At 50.7% G+C, this 23,257-nt stretch overlaps 9 protein-coding genes across 9 annotated transcripts; 4 read left to right on the forward strand and 5 right to left on the reverse strand.

The window, feature by feature from the left end:
* Positions 1 to 1,713: 1,713 nt before the first annotated feature.
* On the forward strand, positions 1,714 to 3,606 carry COCCADRAFT_102298 (uncharacterized protein; the record flags this gene model as incomplete). Its single annotated transcript, XM_007716440.1, has 1 exon — positions 1,714 to 3,606. The coding sequence occupies one exon, from the start codon at positions 1,714 to 1,716 to the stop codon at positions 3,604 to 3,606; it is 1,893 nt and encodes a 630-aa protein (XP_007714630.1).
* A 512-nt stretch (positions 3,607 to 4,118) lies between these two features.
* COCCADRAFT_38790 (uncharacterized protein) lies at positions 4,119 to 5,918 on the reverse strand (the record flags this gene model as incomplete). Its single annotated transcript, XM_007716441.1, has 1 exon — positions 4,119 to 5,918. One exon carries the CDS (start codon positions 5,916 to 5,918, stop codon positions 4,119 to 4,121), a length of 1,800 nt encoding a protein of 599 aa, XP_007714631.1.
* A 663-nt stretch (positions 5,919 to 6,581) lies between these two features.
* Positions 6,582 to 7,969, reverse strand: COCCADRAFT_38791 (uncharacterized protein; the record flags this gene model as incomplete). The annotated part of the gene is made up of 5 exons (XM_007716442.1): positions 6,582 to 7,016; positions 7,070 to 7,365; positions 7,415 to 7,464; positions 7,520 to 7,668; positions 7,718 to 7,969. 5 exons carry the CDS (start codon positions 7,967 to 7,969, stop codon positions 6,582 to 6,584), a joined length of 1,182 nt encoding a protein of 393 aa, XP_007714632.1.
* A 614-nt stretch (positions 7,970 to 8,583) lies between these two features.
* On the reverse strand, positions 8,584 to 8,922 carry COCCADRAFT_102261 (uncharacterized protein; the record flags this gene model as incomplete). The annotated part of the gene is made up of 1 exon (XM_007716443.1): positions 8,584 to 8,922. A coding segment is annotated over one exon (339 nt), but the record flags the coding sequence as incomplete, so codon positions are not given.
* Positions 8,923 to 9,676: 754 nt separating this feature from the next.
* COCCADRAFT_38792 (uncharacterized protein) lies at positions 9,677 to 11,077 on the reverse strand (the record flags this gene model as incomplete). Its single annotated transcript, XM_007716444.1, has 5 exons — positions 9,677 to 9,874; positions 9,937 to 10,284; positions 10,335 to 10,435; positions 10,486 to 10,765; positions 10,820 to 11,077. 5 exons carry the CDS (start codon positions 11,075 to 11,077, stop codon positions 9,677 to 9,679), a joined length of 1,185 nt encoding a protein of 394 aa, XP_007714634.1.
* An 806-nt stretch (positions 11,078 to 11,883) lies between these two features.
* On the reverse strand, positions 11,884 to 12,553 carry COCCADRAFT_38793 (uncharacterized protein; the record flags this gene model as incomplete). The annotated part of the gene is made up of 2 exons (XM_007716445.1): positions 11,884 to 11,915; positions 12,253 to 12,553. The coding sequence occupies 2 exons, from the start codon at positions 12,551 to 12,553 to the stop codon at positions 11,884 to 11,886; spliced, it is 333 nt and encodes a 110-aa protein (XP_007714635.1).
* Positions 12,554 to 15,319: 2,766 nt separating this feature from the next.
* COCCADRAFT_102279 (uncharacterized protein) lies at positions 15,320 to 17,041 on the forward strand (the record flags this gene model as incomplete). Its single annotated transcript, XM_007716446.1, has 3 exons — positions 15,320 to 15,888; positions 15,938 to 16,273; positions 16,324 to 17,041. The coding sequence occupies 3 exons, from the start codon at positions 15,320 to 15,322 to the stop codon at positions 17,039 to 17,041; spliced, it is 1,623 nt and encodes a 540-aa protein (XP_007714636.1).
* An 894-nt stretch (positions 17,042 to 17,935) lies between these two features.
* COCCADRAFT_6990 (uncharacterized protein) lies at positions 17,936 to 18,934 on the forward strand (the record flags this gene model as incomplete). Its single annotated transcript, XM_007716436.1, has 2 exons — positions 17,936 to 18,044; positions 18,108 to 18,934. The coding sequence occupies 2 exons, from the start codon at positions 17,936 to 17,938 to the stop codon at positions 18,932 to 18,934; spliced, it is 936 nt and encodes a 311-aa protein (XP_007714626.1).
* A 343-nt stretch (positions 18,935 to 19,277) lies between these two features.
* COCCADRAFT_102275 (uncharacterized protein) lies at positions 19,278 to 23,097 on the forward strand (the record flags this gene model as incomplete). The annotated part of the gene is made up of 3 exons (XM_007716447.1): positions 19,278 to 20,283; positions 20,336 to 22,638; positions 22,699 to 23,097. The coding sequence occupies 3 exons, from the start codon at positions 19,278 to 19,280 to the stop codon at positions 23,095 to 23,097; spliced, it is 3,708 nt and encodes a 1,235-aa protein (XP_007714637.1).
* Positions 23,098 to 23,257: the final 160 nt, after the last annotated feature.

Genomic DNA, 23,257 nt, shown 5'->3' on the forward strand with positions numbered 1-23,257 from the left:
GGGGGGGTTGAGGGAGAGATAAGTGGAGGGATGAAATGGCGGAGGGGTATGAAGGGGTTTTTGAAGAAGGTTGTTGTGTGGGTGGGAGTTTGGTACGGTGGAGAGTGGTTGTGGTTGGTTTTGGGTGGGAGGGGGGGAGAGGGTATTTCTGGGGGTTGACTAATGGGGATGGATGTAGATTGGATGGGATGATGGATGTGACTTTGGGATGGATGTTGTGGATTTTGTGGGTGAGAAATTATTGGGGCAATGAGGGGATGGGACTTTGAAATCGCGGTAGGTCTTACTGGGGAAAAGCATTCGTGATAAATGATATGTGGCGCTACAAGAAAACAAGGTTCCATTTGATAATTTTTCTTTCATACTATGAAATGTGATGCAATAGAGCTCCCTTGGTGCGGAAAAGCTTCAGGTGTGGGTAGCTCAACGGTGATGGTGAAGGAGATGGACAGGAGAGCAAGCGCGAATCGTTAGGCTGTTAGACACTGACGCTTGACATAATGGTTTACTTGGTAAATTGTATCGCTAAATATGTAGATAAAAGCCATGGTCGAGTAAGGGAGAGAATTACTCCCTTTTGTTGCCTGAGACGCTGCATTGAGCTTGAATCCTCATCCACTGGATGATATTGTCTAGTGGGAAGGAGAACGAGAAGATGGCTATACTCAACAACGCTGCATCAAGGGCAGTAGCATCAGTCCTCTCTTTTTAGTACAACTGCATTATGACAGATGCATACTCAGGTCTACACACGCAAGATAATACACTTAGATGTCAAGGAGATCTTTCTTCCAATAATTCAAAAGTCTTTAACCAAACAGATCCTTTGGACTTGCCCGGTCGCGGGCTGTAGATATCACTGTTCATATATATATCAGCATTTGCATACTACATTTTAAGAATTGATGATATAAAGTCCATGCGCGTAGTGAAGACGCTCAATTCGCTCAACTCTAAAGATACACTTCGTCAATAAATCCATTGGTCGTGGAGTCTGACTTGGAATGCATCTTCCATAGTAACAAGGATAACAATTAGATACCTGGCTAAAAGCAATGTTTACAATGTCAATATTAAAGGGATACCGACTGGCCAGAATCCATGTGCCATGCAAGCTAGGTTGCTTTTGTCTGTCTTGTCTGGAGACGCAACACCATTATGTAATGAGCAATGCTTCATCTCGGAAACGATGTACTTGGTTCCATGGGTTCTTCATCAAAGGTGATTATTTTATTCGGGACTCAATTAAGTATTTGGCTCGCCATGCAAAAATGCCTCCACATGATCAAATCGCCAGCCAGATACAGTTTACTACCGATATCTTGATCATGTGCATAGGTTACCAACGCAACCCACCCATCAACTGTCCGCCCCGTCCCTCTCCCTGAACAAGGCGCCAGACGTTGAGGTGTCGATCGCCATGGGATTCGCCCAAATGCGATACGCGTCAGCGCCAAGGACATGGTGCCGATTGCCGCCCCCTTAGCCGCTTCCGTCGCTCTGGCTGGCCAAGAACCAGGCATCCAGAAACAAGAATGTCTAGCAAGCCTGTGACAGCGGCGAGGAACTTCCACCCGTCTGCGTCCCTGAATTTGCTGCCCCGGGTGCAGCTGCAGACGTGAATTTGACAGTCTTGAGTTGATTTCTTTCTTCTTCACACCACCCTTCAGTACCCTTTACACTCTTTTGTACCCCCGCGCACGTTTGCCTATCATGGCAGTACGTCCTCTCAACTCGAGCCTCATCTTCGACCGGCGCGTTATCCTTGGTCTCGCCGCTGCCATCGTTCTCGCCTTCACGTTCGCTTTCCTCTACTCGCCCGATCTGCGACCCAGCTCTGAATGGATACCGCCGTTATCATCGAGGCCTACAGCCCCTCCCTTCTCTGCGCCGTTGAAGAACACCGAAGATCCATACATTGTCGAACTAGACTACCTGGCCATTAAGCCCAACACTACAGACAAGGTCCGTTCCTACTGGAATATCCCCTATGCTGCAGATGCTGGAGGCAAGAACCGTTTCCGTGGACCACAGCCCGTGAACAGAACATATGGCATTGGTCGCGCAGAGAAGCCCTTGGTCTGGGATGGGTCGCTGGGCATGTGCCCTAGAATACAGAAGATCAATCCAGCGGAGAGGAACAGAAAGGACATTTCAGGTCCCGACGTCCTGGGTATCAAGACACGGTCTACGGAAGATTGCCTGAGTCTCAATGTCTTCACGCCAATCGATGCTGAGCCCGGTGATGATCTCCCTGTTTTAGTCAACATTCCCGGTGGTGGTTTCCATCTTCCCGGACGCAGTAATGGAGGCGAAATGGTAGAGAAGGCTCGTCGTGAAAAAGGCGTGGACGGCAAGCTGGACAAGGGTATCGTTGTAGTCACCATGTACTACCGCAACGGCATTTACGGTTTTCTTTCCGGAAAAGAGATCGCGCAGGATGGCGATTACAATAACGGATTGCGCGACCAGAGGGCAGCGTTGGAATGGGTACAAAAGTACATTCGTTACTTTGGCGGTAACCCTGACCACGTAGTCATAATGGGCACCAGTGCGGGCGGCGCATCAGTCATGCTCCACTTGACTGCGAACGAAGGCGACAACTACTACAATGTTCCTGGCACCGGCCGCAAGCGACTCTTCCACGGAGCCATCGCACAGTCGCCCGCAAGCCCAACCTTCTTCACACCCGACCAGGCTGAGAAGTTTTGGAATGAAGTTGCAGATGGGCTGAACTGTACAGATATCGCTTGCGTTCGCAATGCCGAGACTGGCGACCTATACTACGAAAACTACCCCATGTCCTTCCCCGGCCGGAATACTCCACCCCGCTGGATGTGGGCCCCGACGACCGAGCCCGAAGGCGGCATGTTCACCCAGCCCGCCCCTGCCGCAATACTGTCGAACAAATATGCCAAAGTCCCTACGATTATCGGCTTCACCTCCAACGAAGGCTCCGACCAGGTCAAGAAAGCGACCGACAATGAAGGAGAATTCAAATCATACCTCAAGGACCACTACCCCCTGCTCACAGACGAAGACCTTGAGACACTAAAGAACACCTACCCCAACGACCGCCACTGGCCCGACAGCGGCAAATGGTGGGATGCCGTCGCCAAAGCCCAAGGTGACATTCGCTATATCTGCCCGACCTACCTCGCCTCCAACGCCATCTCGCGCTTCAACCCGTCCGACGTCCCCACCTACCAATACCAATGGGACGTCATGTGGGGTGTTGACATTGAAAACGGCTTCGGTACCAAACACGCCGGCACTGTCGGCCAAGTCATGGTCCGCCGTCAAAACGAAATCTCAGACTACTTCATCTCATTCGTCAAGTTCCTCGATCCGAACCGCGAGCACCAGGTTATTCCCCGCAAGGATGTCAGCATTGCCAAGTGGGAGCCGCTGGATCAGACCGGTCGACGCATGTTCTTTACGAATATCAAGGAGGGCGGGCATCGCGGGGATGGCACTAATATGCTTGGCAAGATGAGGACGGAGATGAGGCCGAGGGATGAGGAGCGGGATAAGAATTGTGGGACTATCAGGAGTATGTTTAGGCGGTTGCAGTTTGAAGGGGTTGATGCGGTCACGCTGGATTGAGAGTGCTACTTTCGTTTTTTTGCGGTCTAGAGCCTGCGGTAGGGCCCTTTCTTTTCCTTTTCCGGGTGTTTATGGAGTAGATGTGTTGGCATCGCGAAAAAGCTATGCTGCAACATTCAAGTTTCTTTTTTTTCGGGCTTCATTAGATCAGTGTATGAGTAGCCATGTTTTTACTACTCGTTCTATGTCGTAATCTGAACACCAACGTAAAATGCCACTGGACTATGTTAAGCACTTCTTGGGAACTACACTACACTACACATTACCAACCTACATATCTATCCCCAAATCGCTCAAAACACCAAAAAAAGCACACGCTTTCAATCGAAAAAAGTTCACAAAAAAAAAACTCCTTTCCTCCTCTTTACACAAATATACACTATCCAGTAGAGTCCTAGTCCGTCACCTTCCCAAACCCGCTACTATCCCTGAACGATGACCCCACTTGGCGTCCGGGGGCTCCCGCACCCCCAAAAAGCTTCAACTTCCCCACTTGAATTCTCACTTACTCACTACTTGCTCCTGACATGTGCGAGCAAATCCTCGATATCGCCATGGCTCAAACTACCATCTTGCAAACTCATACCGAGCTGTTCTTCCTTTTCCTTGTTTCTGATATCCTCTCTTTTCCCCGCTAACTCGAGCTGTGGGTCACGAGCTGGCAGACTATTCTCACGCTGCATGTTCTTTAGGTCGCCTCGTTCGATGCTGGAAGAGTCTGGACTGGTGTCATCTGCTGGTGTGCTTGTTTTGCGCGCATGCTCGATCAAATCTTGGACGTCGCGGTGGGATAAGCTTCCTTGGTCCAGAGTCATACCTACGGCCTGTTTCTTTTCTTCCTGCGTGCTGTCTGGAGTCCCGGCCTGGGTTTGCGCCTGAGAAAGAGGAGTGTCGTGGCGTTTTAGGTTTAGGCTTTTGCTGCTTACCCAGCGGACGAGCTCGTCGACGTCTGAGGATGAAAGGTGGGTTTTTTCTTTAGTAGGTGGCTCAGGTAATTCGCGGCTTCGAGGTCGGCCGCGGTTTTCTTCTTCTTCTTCTATCTGCTGTTGTTCAAACGCGTCTTTGATTGGGGTGGTGGCTCCCGATTCTCCACTGGTGGCATCGTGGCGTTTGTACCATCGGCCTAGTTCTGGGACGTCCGAGTCGTAGTGTTCTTCTACGTCGGAATCCAACTCTTCTCGTTGCAGATTTCGCCTTACTGGACCGGCTTTGGATCTATCACGACGCGATATCCAGCGTACAAGGTCGTCCGCATTCTCTTCCTCGTCTGACGAAAGGTCGGTATCTGGCTCCGTGGGCGCGTCGCTATATCCTAGTTGTTCATCGCTGGCTTCCTGGACACCTTTGGTGGACGATTTCCTTCTTGCATGGTGAATGAGATCTTCAATATCGGAACGACCAAGGCTGTCCTGGGCACTTTCGTCCTTGGCACCCTCTATAATGTCATTTTTCTGCACCTCACCCTCACCAGCCGAACCGCGCCGGCTAACCCATCGAACAAGGTCGTCAACATCAGTCTCCTTGATGCTGGCGTCATCATTCTCGTTCGCTTTCTTTGATTCCGGTTCTTTCTCTTCATTTTCCGAGGAAAGAGTCGATGGACGATCTTTGAATTCAACCGGTGCTCCATCCTCCTTGATCTTCTCCATTCCCCCTGCATCCCTGGTTGTCATCCTCCGCAGTGTCATCTTAAGCCTACTTCCAATTCCGCTCTTCGCTTGCGCATGTTTTTCGGGCGTTGTTGGATGATGCATTTGGCGCTCTTTGTGTTGATTTTGCCACGTCTCTGCAGCACTGACCTCCTTGTTGCAATCTTCTTGCGTAGCCGTCCTCAAACGGTCTTCGATCTTCTGCTGGAAAAGAATACTTCGGAGAGAATGGAAGCGGGCCATGTGTGGTTGTTTATTTTTAGGTTTATCGGAACTGGCTCCGTTGGTATCTGCAGATGACGGCATATTGGAAACCTTTCTGGTTGCTGACCTGGAGCGACTTCTGCTTCTGTTCGGGGAGAGAGAGGACGGCCGAGGTGCTTGAGCCGAGTTGAACTTTTGCTTCTTTTGTTGTATCTTCTGGGCGCTGATATCCTTCTTAGATTGCGATTGGGGATGTTCCTTCTCTTGATCGTCTGATAGGTCCGAGTCTTCGTCGCTGCTACTCGAGTGGTCATCTCCTAGTCCTTCAAGGATCTGAGCGACGGCTGGGGACATCAGGCTGCTAGTGCGGCCCAGCTGATTCCGTTGTTCTTGAGGTATCTGCTCTATACACGCTGGTGCTGCCACTTTCTGTGGCGGGAGATCAAAGTATGACGCCATGACTTGTGGTTCCGCGGTGACGAGTGCCGTGTGATTGAGGGAGAGCTACTAAGCGCCTGTAATGATTAACAGATAGTGGGATCAAGTATGAGAGGCAATCAAGCTGGGATGCTTGGGTCCTGGAGAAAAGTCGCGTGTGCAGGCTGGACTAGCCTGTTATTGCATACCCCTACCCCGCAATTCCCTCGTCTGATTGTCGGTGGTTGGTCGATCGCGCTATGCCAGCAGGGTTAGGGAAGCTCCGATCGGCGATAATCGCTTGGGCGACATCACCCTTACAAGGCTCGGGTCTCAAAGTTACCGTTTGCATGCACAAGTGTTGGCATAGCCATGGAGTTCGGAGAATTTATTGCTGGACTGCCATAGGCCGTTTGTCGCTGACAGGGCCTGAGGTGAGACGGACCGGCAAAAACGGGTCTCACATAATGGTCTGCAAACTGATTACTTATATTGTGTCATTGTTTATGGTCAAGCTTCCATCGGCAATATAGCATTGTGGCTGTGACTCTAGCATCTTCGAGAATTATCGATCAGACAGGCATGCGCATCTGAGCGATATCTATGGCCATGATATTGACACCTGCATTCATACACAAGGTATATCCCAGATCACTATGACGAATTCCGAACAATACCGTACTTCTTCACTTCTCTCAAATAAATCTATAGATGCTTCATACGCTTCTGGCTGGCATCGGCGCCATTGAACGCCAGCAGGTTCGGTGTCCCTTTTGGAAGCGTATCTTGATCGATCGCATTCTTAATCGCCAAGGCAGCGATTGTACCGCATAGATCCTTTGATGGTGACCCGAGTCCGAGCAAATACGCTGCAAGTCCAACAACATGCGGAGCTGCCATACTTGTACCAGAAAACGAGTCAACCACACCGTTGGGAAGAGTGCTAGTGATGTCTAGGCCGGGAGCCAGAATATCGATCCGAGGACCATGATTGGACCATGAGGTAAGTGTATCGTTCGGCGCCGTTGCTCCTACAGTGCAGACCGAAGGCTCGGACCCTGGAGAGAAATCATCAGCCGGAACGCCGTCGTTACCTGCTGCAACTCCTAGAAAGATATCCTCAGCAACCATAGCTGCGGCCTTGTATCTTAATCAGCATTCGGAAAAACAATAACTTGACAAGAACCACTTACAGCATCATTCAAGGCTGGAAGCTTTTCACTTCCCAAGCTGATGTTGACAACAAAGCCATTGCGACACTGATCCGTTCCCCTGCGCTCTCTTGCATCTCGCAAGATGAACTCCATTCCCGCAATCACATCAGCGTTCGTACCCGAGCCATTGGAGTCGAGTACTCGCACAGCAAAGATGGCAGTTTTCTTCGCTACACCCCAAGTGGCAGATCCAATCGTCCCGGCGACGTGCGTTCCATGACCATAACCGTCTATAAAATTACCTTCATGAGTGAGATCTGCCAGAAAGAAGGCGCCTGTTATTGAGTCAGTGTACGAGCCTTGTATTCGAGTGCCATTACTTACGTCCTTGGAACTCGGGATGCGTAATGTCGACGCCTGTATCAATCACATAACTTTACGCTTTGTCAATAATACCCACAGAACAGCTATTGGCAGATAAAAACATACGCACAAGTTCCTTCTCCAACACTGGAATCGTAGAGATAAGTGGCTTCGCTTGGCTTCGTATGCGAAATACGAGATATTCCCCAAGTAGCATTCAGCTGCTTGACAAGTGCCGTCGTGTAAACTTGAGCGTCTTGCTGAATATACTCGATCTATACAAATCAGCACAGAAACTTCAAAAGGTTGTTACTAGTGCCTTACTTGATCAGAAGCTTGTAGCAACGCTACCTCCTCGTCGGACAGAGTTCCTGCAAACCCTCGGAAGCCAGGCATCGAATACTGGTAGTCGGGCTCGGTGGAAAGGGCTGCTTTCACGCCATCGACAGCCATAGTAGCGACGTTATCCTTGAGTTTGATAATCCATTTGTTGGCGATGGCATTGCTACGGCGTGCTTTGACTAAGGGTGTAGCTGTTGCAAGTGAAGCAAGCAAGGATAGCAGAAGGAAGTACATTATCGCAGAAAGATCTTGAAGTGAATGATAGTATGTTGAGTTATAACAAAGTAAGGAATTGACCAATATTGTAAGCTCTGGTTTATCTACTTGGAAGGCAGCGCTACTGATAAATATACATGCTGTACCGGCCATTATTTACTAAAGGGGGGCAGCTCCTGTGGCATTTAAACACGCAGTCCGTGAGAGTCAATAGGTGATAGGATTGTACATATGCAGTGCAACCTTACTTGGACCAATGTCTCATGCTGTATCTGCTGTAGTGTTTCTTTCAGGGCGGACAAGAACGGCGTGGCATGTGGTGACAGTCGGGTTGTTGGAATAAGACTTCATAGTAGCGCCATGTGCTCCTAATCCTTTTTGGGTTACAATAAGGCTTATTATCATTCAAGTAGTTTGAAGCTTTAGATAGAGCAGTAAAAACCGTATCTTTTGACCTATGAGGTGTATACAGTGCACTAAAAGGGGGCAAAAATATCACCACAAACAAACGATATCGATTTGGTAGTTCAACGGACACGTGCAGCTGCGGCACAACCTACCTGTGGCTGCGGCATAGTAAAGCCACCTGACCCAATACACAACTACTGTGTCAACGCCTCTTAATATACGTATCATGGAAGGAACAAAGAATGATCCAGAACATCCACTGCCCGATCGTGAAGACCCACCTTAATAAACCATTCCAGATCCAACCACAGGTTCTTTGTCCCAAAAGCCCCGTCAATCCCATCAGTCCCACCCTGAAACCTCACGCTGTGCAACATACCCAACAGCAGCCGACCACCCACCCCCACCGTCGCCCAAAAACATCCCTGATCGCGCCTCACCCCAACACCAAAGCTTTCTGCGCCTCTATTCTCAGACACAACCGCCTCGTACCACCTTCCCAGCCTCACCACCCCCATGGCCCAGGGAATCCCCTCCCCATCCACGGGAACAGCACAACAGCCCGGCCCACCTTCCTTCTTGCAAAGACACCACCAGCACCTTTACCCCCTCCAGCTCCACATCACCACAGAAAACATCCACACGCACTCTCCCTCCCGCATTCTCCCTCAACTCAACTAGTTTACAACAAACCGTGCGTCCTGTTCTACCCGCCAAACTTCGCGTACATGAGTGGAAATAAAAAACACATAGCCGCGCGAGGCGAGGCGAGGCTTATACCCGGGGTTACAAGCACTGGCTCGTGCATTGCGCAGAGTGATAGATTAGCCTTGGTATTTTACCCGGGGGAGGGGAGTAGTGGTAGATTAGCGAGGTGCGATTGGGGAAAGGATGTGCGGTTTTCCGAGGAGAGAGAAAAGGGTAGGGATGTTTACTGTATAATTATTTCCTTGCGATGTATGAGGTGGTAGAGTGGGTGCGGGGATCGGATGGGTGCGTTTTCTGAAGGGGATGCTTGGGGAGATGGGGTTTCAAACTCGATGTTAGTATAGTACGATTTATGCAACCTAAATTGAGTATTTTCGAGAAAAGAAGATTCAAGGTCACTAGACGTATCAAGAAGAATTTGCTCAACATCGTTTATTAAATCTCAATCATGCCATCTCTTCCAATACCATCGGCGCAACAAGCCCAAAAGCCTATGCGAAACCCAATCATCATATATACAGTTGTAATGGAAAAAGAGCACAAAGGAGAGAGGGAGAGAGAGAGGGCATCTCATCATCTCGACCTGCTTAGAACCAGCTTGCAACATGCTTAGGTAGCGGAGGGGTTGCCGTTGAAGGCAAGGTTGTTGACGGTGCCGGAGGGAAGACCGGTGACCTTGCTCTTGAGGGAGAGAGCAGTGAGGCGGGAAGAGAGAGCGGCAGGGGTCTTCTTGCCCTCAAGAGTCAGGATGTAGGCAGCGAGACCAGCAACGTGGGGAGAAGCCATGGAGGTACCAGAGATGGTGTTCTGTTGAAGTGTTAGCCGTATGAAAAACAAATTGATGAATATCCTTCTTGGATATAACTTACAGTACGGCCGCCAATCCAGGTGGAAAGGATAGAGACACCAGGGGCAAGGATGTCGACAGATGCGCCGAAGTTGGAGAAGGTAGCCAGGCGGTCGGAGCTGTCGGTGGCACCGACGGTGTAGACAGTGGGCTCAGATGCGGGAGAGAAGTTGGCAGCATTTGCGGCAGAGTTACCAGCAGCAACGGCAAAGAAGACGCCAGCAGAAACAGCATTGGCAGCAGCAGAGTTGACAGCGGTGGAGCGGCTGCCACCAAGAGACATGTTGGCAACGGCACCGTTGGGGCAGCTACGGGTCTTAGCATCGGTGGCAACGAAGTTGATACCGGCAATAACACCGGAGTTGGTACCCTTGATATAGTTAGCAGCATATCTCAACAAGAGGCAATGTCTTTACATACCGAGCCGCTGGCATCGAGGACCTTGACAGCGTACAGCTTAGTCTTCTTGGCTACTCCGTAGGTCTTGGAACCGATGGTACCAGCACAGTGGGTGCCGTGGCCTAGAAACCGTTAGTCTACTTGTCATCTTTCGAGGATAAGTGTATATTACCGTTGCCGTCAGTGTTCGAGCTGTCAGCGAAGTTGGCGAGCCAAGTGGCACGGCCCTCGAACTCTGGGTGGTCGACCTGGATACCAGTGTCGATGACGTAAGAGCAGGTGCCCTCACCACCGCTGGTGTCGTAGGTGTATGAGGTGGTGCCACGGCTCTGGCTGGAGATACGGGCGAGACCCCAAGGAGCAGAGGACTGGGTAGTGTAAGCCTTCTTCTCGAGCTCAACCTCGACACCAAGGTTGGCTTGGACAACGGCATCCTGCTCGATGTAGTCGACCTGTGTGTACTTTGTTAGTGCTTAGACTCGTAGTGTTGGAAATCAATTGCTTACACCGGGGAGGTTGCGGAGCAGCTCAACAATGTCATCAGTAATATCAGCGGAGAAACCACCGAAACCACCGAACTTGTAGACGTGGGTGGGGTCCTTCTTGAGAAGCTTCAAGGCAGTGTTGATGAGGTTCTCAAGGTTCTGGTTCTTGAGCTTGACAATGTACCTTCCTGGGATGGGAGTACCAGCACGGGGAACGATGACTGGCGCAGGAAGGGCAAGAGCCACTGGCAGAAGAGCGAGGAGAAGTGAGAGCTTCATGTTGAAGAACGATCGAAGAACGATGCTGATATAGCGAAGGTTGATGAGTGCTGCTGTTGATGGGCTGGATGCTGTTGTGCTCGTTGCCTGATGTTTCAACAAGGCATTCTGTCCCTCTTATATACACACACTCAGTAGCCTCTAATTGCAATGACATGACAGGAGGCAAGCCCACCTTCCAATCAGGACTAGCAATCACCGATGTGACAATCGCGTACAGAGCCGGCGTACCTACACCATGGCGCGTAGAGTTGCCAGTCGCCAAAGCGGCACAAAATGGCGTATGTAGACTTTTGATGCCTAGTTTGGGAGGTGATACAGCATGTGATTCCGGCACTACGCGCTTCCAAGCACCCGCTGTACCAGTGACAGAGTGGGCGGGGCGTCTAGGAGAAGGAGGAAAGGCTGCTAGTAGAAGGTCAGACGTCGGGTCTTGGCATGATGCATATTATATTAATATTGCTTACTTGTTTAGGGATGTGAATAAGTGCGCGTAGAGATCCAACCTAGAAGGCCCGTGGGATGAATCGATCTACACCCGCAACAGCCCTTGCCGAAATCCAGATAACGGAGCGAAGCGATGAGTAGCCTAGTGGCAAGGCGGCTGTCAAATGAACATGCTCCGTGCAGGATTGTCACCAGGGATTCTCGAGGTAGTGAACTGCGACTTTGTCTGCTAGCTCGGGATCCACAAAATTTGGTAAGGTTGTTTGGCAGAGCTGCACATGTCGCGATGGAATATTCCGTTTATAGTTGTATTCCTTTCATCCTTGAAACAAGATCATACGGTACGGGTTGATCAGCCACTATGTTGGCATGAGGGTAGAAATTCGAATGCCTATGTGAAGGTATCTAGACAGTGTTCGACGCAAAGAGCAGCCGATGATTTGAAATAGCGTGACACCTAGTAACAGTTCCAAGAGCAATAGGGCTCTAGAAGAGCTTGATGAGCAGAGAAGCATCATGTGTGAGCACATAATCGGTGGAGCCCTACCCTACCCACAGGGGTAAAGACCTTCACATGACCGCTCCAATGATAGGCGGCGAACGAATGACAGAAGCGTCGGGCAAGATGTTGAGAACGATGGCACACTCTCTTCGAATTTCTGGGCCACTTGTTGTGGTGCGGGATTCGATTGGTGTCGTGTGCAGCCATATCGTCTTTGTCCGCTGACCATCCAAGACCCGCTTAGCATTAAGCTTAAAAGCACACAAGTGCAGAAACCACCTCCTTCTTTGGGAACTAGCACGATGCATGCCGATATACCCAGCCCGACCTTTAGTGACATGGCAGATAAGGCGGCAGCGGATTGAGGGCGAGTGCCACCAACAAGGCAAGATACGGCAGACGATGGCTGTATCGAGGTAAAAGGTGATGATCAAGATGGCGCGCATATTTGGCATTCCGCACACGCGCCTTGTGTGCAGGCTGGGTCCATTGTGTTGCATCGCAGGGGTGCACCTTGAAAGGAACATTCATCGTGGAGCTAGAAGAAGCATTTCGGAAGAGTGCGTCGGAGTCATGGTGCTTCAAGCCTCGCCCATTGCCCAGACATGCGCGAGTATTGGGCGAGATGGTGTCAGTTCATGGTGTCGATCACGACGCCTCCGGGGACTGTTCACTTTTGCCAAGCCCCTCCTGCCTCTTGCGTAAAATACTCCGACGACCAGAGAGACCTGTAGCCTGTATTTGTCGCTGGTAAGGCTGAATAAGGCAAAGGGTATAGAGATGGGGAGATGAGTAGGTGTAGAAGAGATGGCCATGACGGCGAGTTGCGGAAGATTGTCGGCGCCGAAGTCTTGGTAGTAGGGACGGCGTGCACGTGTTCTGTGTCCGGCTTGGGTAACTTTTCGGCATTTGGACCCGTCACTGCACTACCATCCGACGTCAACTTGACACGCCAACAACCCTACTTTCTGATCTTTGCCCCCCGGCCAGGGCGTGTAAAGTCATATCTTTGAACTCTTACACAACGGCGATTTCCTGATTCAAGCTCTCTTAACATACAGCAGTATGCATATCGATGGAGCACACAACTGCAGTAGGGTGTAATTCAAGTCAGTTGGCGCCATGCAAGTAACGTCGCCTACACGGTAGCCTACCGGCGTGGCAATAAGCTACCCATGTTCAAGCCGGAGTTGCGCATCGAACTGGTATCCGTGGCTAACCACCCCGCATCTCACGCACTGGAGAAGCAAGCAGACTGATACAGCTTTTCTACCATGTACAACAACCTCGTGACGGATCCATGGGGAAGAAGAAGATTTGCGCTGCTCCCCCGTGCTTTGTGATGGATGGTTCCGAAACTTTGGAATTTCAACATGCGGTCAGTGAACACCGGGCAAAGGGCTTGTGAGCGGTACACTGGTGTGCTAGTCCCTGGCACTCATGTTTTAGTGGCCGGCGTAGGATCTCCCGTGATCTACTCATATCTAAGACCCTGCGGCGATCCACACTTTTGGGTCGAAGGACCTTCCCTGGCTGTCCAACGTCCGCCAATGCCAAGCACGTAATCGTACGCAGCGCTTATGTCGGTTCAGCTTCGCCGTTGTATTGCTGCATAGTATAGTCAGCTGCATAACCTGGGGTGGGCATGGACCCGCTTCAAGCCTCCCTACTCGACCTACTTTCCTAAAGAACGGGAGTACCTAACTGTACAGGATAGGATGCAGGTACAAGTAATGGTGTAGTGACTGATGCGAGCACCTACGCAACTTGATTCGACCCAAGCATTCAATAGATGCTTTTTCCAATACTGCCCCCGATTCTTTGGGCCACCTTCCTGATAAGCCTGTGTACAAGATAGTGGAGGCCAAGAATTTCCTTGAGAAAACTCAAAGTCCTAGCACGCGAGAATCATGATTTTTTTCAATAGTACGGCTTTTAGCAAGAACGGCGGAGTGTTCGGACATATACTGCGGGTAAAGAGTTCAGGGCTCGTTCAGGAACCTACTTACTCTTGTTTGTTGCGAGCCATGGACTAGTGGCTGTAAGTGATATCGACGTGAGAAATTAGTCCAAGGTACGTACTGCAACATAAGCAGCCTCACACCAGGCGGCCCGTCCCATGCACTGAGAATCATGGACGAAGAAGTTGCATAACCACATCACCCAGCTAACAAATTCAATAGACGGCCATTTGACCTTAATGGGCAATGAGTTCGGGCGATCACAGATAAACAGAAGAATGCAACCCTACTTCGCAGCTCCAAGACTTGCATACGACAGCGATAAACCTTGAGACAAGTGGTGGCTTTCCTTACTACAAAAATAGGCCATTATCGTCTTGTCAGCCCCACCCCCACCCTCCCAGGGAATACGGCTAGGTGCGCCTGTTCCTGGCTGCGGATCAGCCTTGCATCTCCTTCCTGTCTTGCTTTGGGGTTCTGGATCCTTTGGCGCTGGACAAAAGGAACGCTGCATGTGGTTTGCTTGTTCACTAGAGCGCGTATAGTGACAGCAGTGTTGGCATAAGCCAACCCCAGAAAGGAAAAAACAAGGCGCTTACAACATTGGCAGCATATGTCTACCTTCCGCATTCGTCGTGTAACTATCGTTTTGGATGTCGCAATCGATCCTGATTTCTGGGCATTACATGTGAGTCTAATGACATCCAAGTATAAACGATGCATTGTCAAGGCTATGAGTTGAGTAAACAGCAGCGTTGATTGCGCCATGAGTGCCGATATTGGGATGCCTCTTAAGCTGATGGCTGTTGCCCGTTGTCTCAAGTCGTAGTCTACACAGTGCAACCTCTGAGGCCAATTTGGGGAGTACCAGCCATTCATGGAGAGCAAAACCCGCCTTCCCCTCAGCTTCCCACTCTTCGTATGATATGCGGAAGGGAGTTTTCTTTTGATCATGAAATGCTTCGTTGGAGCGCTTGACGAGACAATCTGAGTCCTCTCCCTATGGGTCAGTGGAACAATCTCTCAATGCAGTCAGTTCTCTGACTGAGCTGGCAGCCATCACGTGTTCAGTGAGCGGTATCAGACTGTAGGAACATGGTGTTGATATTCATGTCAATATCAATGTCAATGCTAATGAAGATGGTGATGTGAGCGACGTTGAAGTTCTGTAGTGGTAGTAGTAGTCGATGTGGACCCACCATACCCCTAGACTAGGCCAGGGTCCAGGTTGCCAGCGCCGGCCTCGTCCCTGCCTGTGCTCAACTTTTGCAAACCTACAGACGTCGTCAGCATGCAGTTGCTCCCTTTGATCCTCGCAATGAAGCCGTCACGATGAATTCGTCGCGTGCATTCACTAGGGCTACCCAGAACACATTCCGCAAGCCGCTCGATTTCCTCAGCAATCTTTCGCGCGGCCCCGTCCAGCTTCCGAGGGACAAAAAGAGAAAGGACAGCAACGCACACCAACGCTACAATAGTATCGGCTCCATAGACGACACCGACCACTCCGACGTCGAGTTTTACGCCCAAATGGAGTCCTCGAGGCGAAGTCACTCTGCGCATAACTCGCAGTCGGAGCTGCAGCCGCCCGTGCCCCTCATAGACGTAGGCAGCCGCAGCAACAGCCCATATCCGCGCAATCGCAGCGCCGCACAGAGCGAAGATGAGGAAGACGACGACTTCGAGCCCACGAGCAGTATACGGCCGCTAGTCAGTAGCGACGTCGGGAGTGGAGGCCATGCTTTTCGTGGCTTTTGGCAGCAGGGCGGCCCGGGGGCCTTCTTTTTTGGCACGTGGAAGGGTTGGCAGATCTGGGTTGGACTGCTGGTCTTCTGGGTTGGCGGATGCAGCTTTGGCCTGCTGCTCATGAACCGCTTCATCATGCTTACGGGCGTCTACAAGTAAGGATTCACATGGATTGTTGCTTGCGGCACATGCTAATCAAGACAGATTCCCCTTTCCCCTGACCCAATCCTACGCGCAACTTATCATCACCCACTTTCTCCTCATCCTCGTCTCGAGCCTATTACGCTTCTCCAGTAATCCCCTGTGTTTCATTGGCTTTGGTGCTGCTGTACCGCCATCACAGCCGGCCGCCCCACAAGGAGGAGCATACCGAGGGGGCAGAAAACCTGGCATCTCCGCCTTTGCTCGCTGGCTCTCGAATGGCTCGGGAGGTATTGCAGGTGGTGGACTGTTTGAGTTTGATATACAAATTGCTAAGCAGGTGCTGCCCCTCGCGGTGGTCTTTGTGGCCAGGGTGCTTCTCAGTAACTACTCATTTGCGTACGTGCCCTTGTCAGTCCATTTTGATTTCAACCACTAACACTCATCAGATATGCACCACTTCCGACCTACCAGCTTGCTCGCATCGGCATAACTCCACTCGCAATCATCTTTGCTTGTGTTCTGCAAAAAGAAAACATTACTGGCAGTGCTCTCTCTTCCGCCCTCATTGCGACCCTCAACCTCTTCTTCGCCTCTTACCGCCCTGATGTCCGTGTGACCTGGGAGTCGGTCGTCGCCGGTGTCTTCTCTTCTGGCTTCGTCGCCCTCTACCCCATCCTCCTTCTCCGCACGTACCGTACCATGGTCGCAAACCTTGTGCCTTCGGGCGATGTGCTTACAGGATATCCCACCGGCTCGGAAGAGTCGGGTAACCGAGAAGAAACTCGCGCTTTTTATCGCACACTGCACTATACTTCGATTGTCTCTCTCATGATCCTTACACCCATCGTCATTGTTTCTGGCGAGGTTCCACACATATGGCACAATATTCCGTTCCTCGATGTTCCGTTTTTCTGGGCCATGATGCTATTTGGCGGCATGGGCTCGTGGGCTGTTTTCTCAAGTACACTACTGCTAGTCAAGGCGACATCTCCGCTGACGGCGACCTTTGTAGCCGTCCCCAGGAGCGCCTTCCAACTTGTAGCCATTTCCCTTTTCAAGGCTCCTGCACAAACTTGGTTGGGGGTGGTGCTTTGCTGGATTAGCAGTCTGTGGTTCCTCGTCACGAGGCGAGACGAAGGACGGAATAGGGGCAGACTGAGGTAAGAAGGGCCTTGGTATTCCTTTATTTCCACATTTCTTTTCTCCATCTCCATCTCATATATAAAACCATTTGTTGCATAAAGTAATGTAATGTGTTTTCAACTCTTGTGAATGTCTCACATAGGATTTGATACCATGCTGTTTGTTGTAGTGTCATGTAATTTCAAATTCATATTACGTGGGGCAGAACTCGTATTCTTCCTATTATTTAGGAGAAACACGAGTCGATCTGTATCTCGACTCAGTATGCTCTGACCGTTGGATCGGCCATTTTGTAAACAGTGCGAATTTCGGTAAGCATACTAGGGTCTTTGCGCACTGCACAAGACCGAAAAAGTATCAACGCAAATGTGTTTACAAACAACCAGAGTTTGGCTATCAAGCCAAGCGTGAGTATATTCTTGTGCAACTGAGGATGCGGGGTTATTTTTAATCTACTTGGCTAGAGCGATCTAGACATTACATACTTGCGATGTCGGCTGTCGACATGCGTTGGACACGATCGATACGGATGCAATCTCGCCACAAATGAAATATTGTGGCGTTTACAGAACCGATGCTTGACCGAAAGGAGAGTACAAACGTTCACTTGCTTGACGCTAGAGTCTCTTAGCGCCCGGTTCGACCGGCACTATGCCGTACTCTTCTCCTGCTCCAAACAGAGGAACAGTTCTTTTCGAATTACTGACAATGTAGATCTGCGGTGAGATTCATGTCCATTGGACACGGCCACACTTGCTCGGCATTTCCATGATCCAGATTGCGTACTGGTCTGGCTAAAGGAATTATAAATCTAAAAAAAGGTAAAAGGATGCCTCTTCCAAGGAGAAACACGATCTATATTTGGATCACTTGCTACGTTCGTTCACTTTACCTTCTGTCTCTAGTACGACCATCATGAAGCTCCCAGTCATCGTCCTCGCAGCTCTTACAGCACCTGTAATCCAGGCGGCCCCCACACCAGCCTCTGAACTTACCACTCGCCAGACTAGATCACGAGAGCTTAGTAAGTCACAAATAAAGATCATACCATCCATGCATTTTCCTTGCTGCTAACTGGAAGCAATAGTCCAACCAGAACTCTGGCCTGTCCTTCAACGCTATACGCGGTTCGCTGTGGCCTCTCTCTCGGCCTTCACCTATAACCAAGGAAAATGCCCTAGTCCACCTTTCCACTCCGTTCTCGTCCGAACAATAAACTCTATCGTAACCTCAACCCAAGTCGCCGTATTCCAAGATAGCGCCGCAAAAGAGCTGATCGTGTCCTTCCCCGGCTCCGCCTCAGTCCAGGATTTCATCACTGACTTTGCCTATTTCCTGAAGCCCTTTACTAGCGCCCCAGGCTGCACCGATTGCCAGGTCCACGGGGGTCTCCTCCAAGCCTGGCGCTCCGTACAACCTGATCTCACAGCTGCGCTGGCAGAATTGAATGCACAACTGCCAGGTTACAAGACGATCATCGTAGGCCACAGCCTAGGCGGTGGACTAGCCAGTCTCGCCTATACTGATCTCCGGGCTAATAACGTTCCCATTGCAAAAGCATACACCTTGGGATCCCTGCGCGTGGGAAACCCAGCATATGCCGACTTCACCGACCAGCTGGCTGGTGCAGATGAGAACAACTTGGGCGAATTGCTGCGCATTACACATGGGGTTGATGGCGTGCCGAATTTACCGTTTCAGCCCATGGGATTCCAGCATACACGCACCGAGATTTACGAGGAAGATACCCAGCCTGTGGGTGGCACGCAGAGTCCTCAGACTACATTTCGCTGCTTTGGTCAGGAGGCGAGTGATTGCATTAGGGGCAAAGCGGTGGGGTTCATTAATCAGGATCATCTGGTCTACACCGGGATTTCGATGTCGGGACCGGAGCAGTGTAATAGCCAGGACTGAACAGGCTTAAGAGGGAAGTGGTAATTGAACAATGTGTATTTGACGTGTGTGGCGTTTGTGAATGTGGGAACATTGTAGTCTGTACATAGGTAGTAGTGGAATGAATGGACCGTGACCTAGTAGATCTCGTGACAGCGTGACATGGTGGACGCGACCCCACGTGTAATTGGGTGGGTCGCGGTGTGCCCCGGCAACACACGCCAAGCCCTGTCAGGCTGCGAGGGGTTTGTTGGTTACAGCGATCTTGTCAACAACCCCGCCAAACCACTTGGGGATAGAAACATATATCCACACATATAGTGAGCATACATTTGTCTCCAAGGGCTGCAGCCTGGGCTAGTCCATGACCGGTAGTCCGCGCAAACACCGTGCGCCTTTCCGACCACTCGACACCTTCTCTACCGCCAAAAAGCCCGTCTTCAAAGCCCCTACCACCCCTGCTACGCCTGGCTTCTCCGACGATAGCGACATCCCCCGCGAGCAGTCTACTTCTTTGCTCGGCGACTCAAGCACTCTTTTCGACGACATTGAGAGTCCCCCGACCCACGCACAGCAGCGAGAAACTCTCCAGGCCAGACTGAAGATGGTGCGAGAACGAGAGCCTCCGATGGCTCATCCTCCCCGCGATGGAGCGGTCCCCCCGCCAAAGCCTCTGAATGACCTCAAGAACTCACAGCCGAAATTTGGAGAGACTAGCCCCATGCGGAACCCACTGAAGAAAGACCGCAACGAACAGTTTTCACATCTCTTCAATAAGCCTAAGCCAGGGCAGATGCGACCAGAACACAGTCAGACGACTAAGTTACCTTCACAATATTCGGGCCAATCAAGACCATCTCAACCCTCACAGTCGAGTATAGACACTCTCAATCGCCCATTTAAGGTCCCCTCATCACAATCGGGATCACGTTACAGCACAGCATCTACCGATTCTGATGTCTTCGAGATCCCTGCTTCAAGCTTCCAGCCCCGGCCATCCCAAGGTGGTCCCGTACCCATTGCCAGACCTTACAACGCTCCGGCGAAGACTACTCATGCAGCACCACGGCCGGTATACTCGTCCATGGGCCATGCTGATGACTTTCAGCCATTGAACAAGGGCACACACAATCCGCTGCAGGAGGCACGTAAGACGATCATATTGGATGACGAAGATGACTTTGATCCGGATGCGGTTATTCGCAAAGAGGGAAGTCGCTTTGGTGAACCCGACATGTATGCATATGTCGACTCCGGCGCGGCAAGCGAAAACATAAAGGCGCTGTTAGAGGGAGCATTTGATGAGGATAATGAGAAGATCCCAAGGATGCGACTTCGTAAGACGAAGAAGCGACAAGAGGATAAAGCTGGTATTTAATGTTAAGCACCCTATAAAATAATCTTGTCGCTAATTGTAGCCAGGCGACTCCCTAGCCGACCGTCTCAAAGCACTCGAAGTCAAAGACGAAGAAGAGACCAAGCCTGAAGCTGAAGCCGGACCCGAGGAAGAAGAAGAAGACGATGGGACTGTCGAAGGCCTCAAAGTCAAACTCCTGCCACATCAAGTTGATGGAGTTGCATGGATGATTGAGAAGGAAACAGGCAACCATAACAAGAAAGCCAAGCTTCCCAAGGGCGGTATACTGGCAGATGACATGGGTCTCGGAAAGACTGTGCAGTCTCTTGCGCTCCTACTGTCAAATCCGCGACCAGAGAAAGGCGTTGAACCAGAGAACAAGAAGAACAAGATCTCGGACTCCACAGGTAAGGGCACGCTTGTCGTCGCTCCCCTCGCACTCATCAAGCAATGGGAATCCGAAATCAATACCAAGGTTACAAAGTCGCACGCACTCAAGGTTCTTGTCCACCATGGCCCCAACCGTACCAAATCAGCCGATAAGCTTAAGCAGTACGATGTCGTTATTACAACATACCAGGTCCTCGCCTCTGAGCATGCTTCTTGTGGAGACGGTCCGGATGGGCTCCAGAAGGGCTGTTTCGCTGTGAACTGGTACCGGATGATGTTAGATGAGGCACATACCATCAAGAATCGGAACGCCAAGATGACAAAGGCCTGCTATGCTGTCAACTCTCATTATCGCTGGTGTCTGACTGGTACGCCAATGCAAAACAACATTGATGAACTGCAGAGTTTGATCAGATTCCTCCGTATCCAACCCTATTGCGCGCTGTCGTCGTGGAAGGACTCAATAGCAGGTCCTATGAAGAACGGTCGTGGTAATCTGGCTATGAAGCGTCTCCAAGTCTTTCTGCGAGCTTTCATGAAGCGCCGCACCAAGGATGTGCTTAGAAAGGAAGGTGCGCTCAACTTCGGTGGAAAGCCCAAGGAGGGCGAAGACAAGCCAGCCTTCCATATCGTTGCGCGAAATATCGAAAACGTCATAGGAGAGTTTACTGCAAAGGAGCGCATGTTCTATGATCGCCTGCGAGATCGTACACAAGCCCGTCTTGACGAGATGATGGGCGGTGAGAAGCAAGATTACATTGGAGCGTTGGTATTGCTTCTCCGGTTGCGACAGGCATGCGATCACCCCAACCTCACGAAGAGCAACGTCAGGGCTGATAAGGATGCTTTGACCACGGGCTCAAAGTCGAGCGCTACGGCTGGCTTTCAGACTCCACGAAAACCTTCTGCAAGAGACGATGCGGATGACCTCGCAGACTTGCTTGGCGGGCTCAGTGTTGCAACAAAGCGGTGCGATATTTGCCAAAACCACCTTAATAGCGACAATACCGCCGCTGGTGGAGTGCGTTGCATTGAATGTGAAGAGGACTTGAACATGTCTACAAAGAAGGACAAGAAAAAGCATCGTAAGCACAAGCACAAGCATGGCAAGGAAGAGAAGAAGCATCGTCGACCAAAACCCGTTGTGGAGTCTGATGATGATAACAAAGAAGAAGATGAGGAGGAAGAAGAGACTGAAGATGAGGATGAGAAGCCAAAGGCAGCTGCCGCAAAATCATCTCGCAATCGCCGACTCATCGTCGATAGTGACGATGAGGAGGAAGAAGAGGGCGAGTGGCTTGTCCCGGAAGATCAACGGCACGCCGAGGACTTGGGCAAGGCTGGTGGGACTGACGATGAGAACGCTGAAGGTGGGGGTGACACTTTGGCAACTGTCGACTCTGATGAATCTGAGAGTGTAGACGAGAGCAGAAGCAACCTCGATTCATTTATTGTCCACGATACGGACAGCGAAGACGAAGCACCTGTTTCGCGCAAGAAGCTAGCCAAGAGACCGCAGAAGCCTGTTGCAGTCGACTCTGATGACGAGGCTGACAGTGAAACCGAGAGCGAGAGCGGATCAGATGAGTCGGGATCCAGCTCTGGATCAGACGATGAAGAGGACGCATCTGACTCTGAAACATCAGAGTCTTCATACAATGCTTCCGAACTGACGCCATCTACCAAGATTCGCCAGCTCTTGGCCATTTTAGAGAAGGAGACGGGCGAGCACAAGGTCATTGTCTTCTCGCAGTTCACCTCGATGCTGGACCTGATTGAGCCTTTCCTCAACCGCGCTGGCTACAACTTCACCCGTTACGACGGCAGCATGCGCAACGATCTGCGCGAAGCAAGTCTCCAAAGGCTACGTGAAGACAAGCGCACACGCGTCTTGCTATGTAGTTTGAAATGCGGTAGTCTCGGTCTCAACCTCACAGCCGCAAGCCGCGTAGTCATTATGGAGCCCTTTTGGAACCCCGTACGTTATCCTCCCTTACCCTCTTTTCAAATTACAATATACTAACCTATTCCCCAACAGTTCGTAGAAGAACAGGCAATTGACCGTGTCCACCGCCTTAATCAAACCGTCGATGTTACTGTCTACCGCCTTAGCATCCACAACTCTGTCGAAGAACGCATCATCGAGCTCCAAGAAGCAAAACGCAAGCTCGCCGATGCCGCCATCGAAGGCGGCAAAGCTATCAAGAATCTCACCATGAAGGATATGATGGCGCTATTTAGCCGTGAGAGCGAGTTCGATGGCAGACATTATGATAATGATCAGGAGCAGGAAATGATTTATGGTGTCAGAAGGGTGCTGAATGCAGAAAATCAAACAGGTGAGGAGACTACGACTAGGAAGGCGAGGAAGGCGGGGAGTTTGGGATTTAAGAGGACGGAGAGGAGGGATGAGGGTGGGGCTTATGGACGGAGGTAAGGGAGGTGCGTGTAGAGATGGGTGTTTTGAGGTATTGGATGTGCTTAGGGTATTCCTTACTTGCCGCTTGGTGAGTATGACGATGGTTACGATTAGTCCCGTTTTGTAAAATATTGGGAGTTGGATTTTACTGTTCAAAATCAATCTGAATTTTCATTTT

Source organism: Bipolaris zeicola (assembly GCF_000523435.1).
Source record: "Bipolaris zeicola 26-R-13 unplaced genomic scaffold scaffold_140, whole genome shotgun sequence".
In the NCBI taxonomy this organism is placed as follows: domain Eukaryota; kingdom Fungi; phylum Ascomycota; class Dothideomycetes; order Pleosporales; family Pleosporaceae; genus Bipolaris; species Bipolaris zeicola.